Here is a 2,825-nt window from a genome sequence, read left to right as displayed (position 1 = left end):
ACACACACACACACACACACACATTTGTGCACACAGCACAAACTCCAACCAATTGTTATTAAGAGTAATTATATATATTTTTCTTTTGAACAATCAACCTTTGTTTTACAAAGAGAGTCCTAGGAACCAGTAAACCAAAGCAAACTCTTCCCTGCTCCTTTAAAGATGAAGACCATGCTTCTGGACTGTGGCAGACACTGTATTTCACCTTCTAAATGTAACATAACAAAATGAAGATGTTACAAGGTAGATCGAACTCTGAGCCTAATTCCCATCTATTAAGATTTTGAAGAAAGGTGTCTGGAGAGATGGTTCAGCACTAGAGACCACTGGCAGACCACCCACCACCCAGGTTCAGTTTCCAGCACCCTCAGAAAGCTCACAAGTGAGTATAAGTCCAGCCGGAGAGTTATAGACAGTTACAGGCACCCTCCTGTGGTCTCCTCAACAATGCATGCACGTGGTACACCCATAACCAAGCACATATAGCAATGATAAATACACAATTTTTTTAAAGATATTGAAAGAAAAGATACACACAAAACTGTTGTAAGAAACTATTTAATGTGGGAAGTAAGGCATGTCAATAGGGTCAAGTCCACCTGTGTAGAAACGCTCCTTCAAAAGTCACTTTTAGAAGCTTTGGAACAAATATTAAAATGGATCAGACTTCAATTTATTTTAAGCATATTGCACAGGAAACTATATTAAACATTATCCATAAATCAAATCACATTTCATAGACTGAATCTCATACACATGGAGATGAAGTAGAGGTCATGAAGTTTTCTAAGAGTCCTCAAGAAGGCTGCCTCCGGAAGTGCTCTGGTCATTTCTGCAGGACGATCATCCACAGTATCATCTTCCTTGCTTCGCATCGCCAATGGCTCCCCACACGTCAAACACAAACTCGTCAGGGAAGGCAAAGTCTCCCAGAGTCTCATCAAGGGCCACAGCAAATTCGTCGGGGTTGCTTTTGTCTTTTCCGGCTTCAAACATGGTCGTCGCTGTCAATGACAATTTTTCAAAGTTAAAGAGTCATGCGTCAGCATTGGAGGACTGACCCTGTCCCCACCGCCCTGTCCCCAACCCGAGAGACCATCACTTGGGAGGCTTTAGCATTCTCTGGTGGCTGTTTTGTCTGGTCTGGTCTTATCTGGTGTGGAGCGTATGCGCGCGCATAGAGAGACCAGAACACAACCTCAGATGTCAAACCTCTGAAATGCCATTCGCCTCTTTTTGAGACTGTGCCCTCCTCACTGGACTGGGGACCACTAGGGAAACTCTGCTGGCTGTCTAGCCAGCTCCAGGAATCCTCCTGTCTCCACTTCCCCCAACACTAAGTTTTAAAGCCCACACCACCACGCCTATCATTTTTACATGGACTCTGGGGATCAAACGTGTTTCCAAGAGAAGCATTTTACTGAGTCCCCTCTGCAAACCCTCCAGCATTCTGATGGATGGAAGACACAGTTTAAGAAAGCCCCATGGCTACCCTCACCAGGAACATCAGCACACACAGCCCCTGACTTCACCACAGGCTAGCACTCTTTGTACCTTCTATCCATGCCCTACTCCCAAACAGCCGCAGTATACGCTTCCCTCCGTGAAGGAATCGTTTACAGCGCACAGCAGTCTGAGTTCTGTGGCGTCTTTCTTGATCACCTTCTAAGTTAGGGTAGAAAATTAAGATAGTGTGTGTGGTCTGCCTTCCTAGGAAGACACTCAAACCCCGTGTTCCAGGTCTGGGAAAGAGCATCCCGTGAGCACACACTCCCAAAGGACTTTCCCCAGGATCTGGAAGCCCTTGAAGGTCACCTACATTTTTGCTCCACCCCTTATAAGCACTAACAACCATAAAGGATTTTTTTAATGCCACATAGTACAGCTAAGTGCTGACCTCCTGTGGCCACTCTGAGAATATTTTTATGTTCCCACTGCCACAAAACTTTGACCAATATACAGTTTCCATTAAGTTTGTAAATATTTAAAGAACTTTTAGGTATAAAAATTAACATATTACATAAAATCTTTATTATATGTGTGTATTTATATGTATATATGTATAGGTACGTATATGTGTGTATATGTGTATGTATATAAAGGTAACTGCATATATGGGGTGTGGTGTGTGGGTGTGTGCACGTGCGCATGTGTTACTGGAACTCTATCTCAGGGTCTTACGTATGCCAGGTAGCTTACATAGTGCCCTCCAATGCACGTTTTAAAAAAGATGTATCTGTTATTTGTTGTTTGGGTGTTTTGCCGGCATGTATGTTTGTACACCATATGTGGGCAGTGCCTGTGGAGCTGTAAGAGGGTGGTACACCCTGTGACGGAATGTCACACATGACTGAGTTGCTCGGTGGGCCAGCTCCTCTGAAACAGCAGCCAGTGCTCTTAACCAATGAGTCGTTTCCAGCCCCTACAAAGCACTTTTTAATAAAAATCTACTCCAGATTTCGTTGATCTCAACGTAGAAGGAGCTCTTCACAGTGCGCATGGCTTCACTGACCAAAGCAAGGAACCCAAGGGAGAAATAGGTTCCTCCCTATGAAACATCATTAGTATATAGCTTTCTAACCAGCCATAAGACGCTGTGGGAAAAACAACTTAGAAACTACCATTTGAATTGCCTTCCCACACATCTCTAGTGGTTTTTTGTTTGTTTGTTTTGTTTTGTTTTTGTTTTTTTGTTTTTTGTTTTTTTTTGTTTGTTTGTTTGTTTTCGAGACCAAGAAAAACAAAGACCTTCCCCCAAACCCCAGATATATTACAGCAGAATGATGGATAATAGTGCAAGTGATTATAAACTAATCTAAGAC

At 43.0% G+C, this 2,825-nt stretch overlaps 1 protein-coding gene across 1 annotated transcript in view; it reads right to left on the bottom strand.

Moving 5' to 3' along the window:
- Positions 1–550: 550 nt before the first annotated feature.
- The window catches only part of Gipc2 (GIPC PDZ domain containing family member 2), a 59,393-nt gene continuing 57,118 nt past the window's right edge, over positions 551–2,825 (bottom strand). The window contains exon 6 of the mRNA XM_005357488.1: positions 551–1,007. Within this exon, the coding sequence (XP_005357545.1) occupies positions 859–1,007 (149 nt within the window). The 3' untranslated portion in view covers positions 551–858. The remainder of the gene's footprint in view (positions 1,008–2,825) is intronic.

This window comes from Microtus ochrogaster, chromosome 21, assembly GCF_000317375.1.
Source record: "Microtus ochrogaster isolate Prairie Vole_2 chromosome 21, MicOch1.0, whole genome shotgun sequence".
NCBI classification, from domain to species: Eukaryota; Metazoa; Chordata; class Mammalia; order Rodentia; family Cricetidae; genus Microtus; species Microtus ochrogaster.
This window is presented reverse-complemented; position numbering and strand designations above follow the sequence as displayed.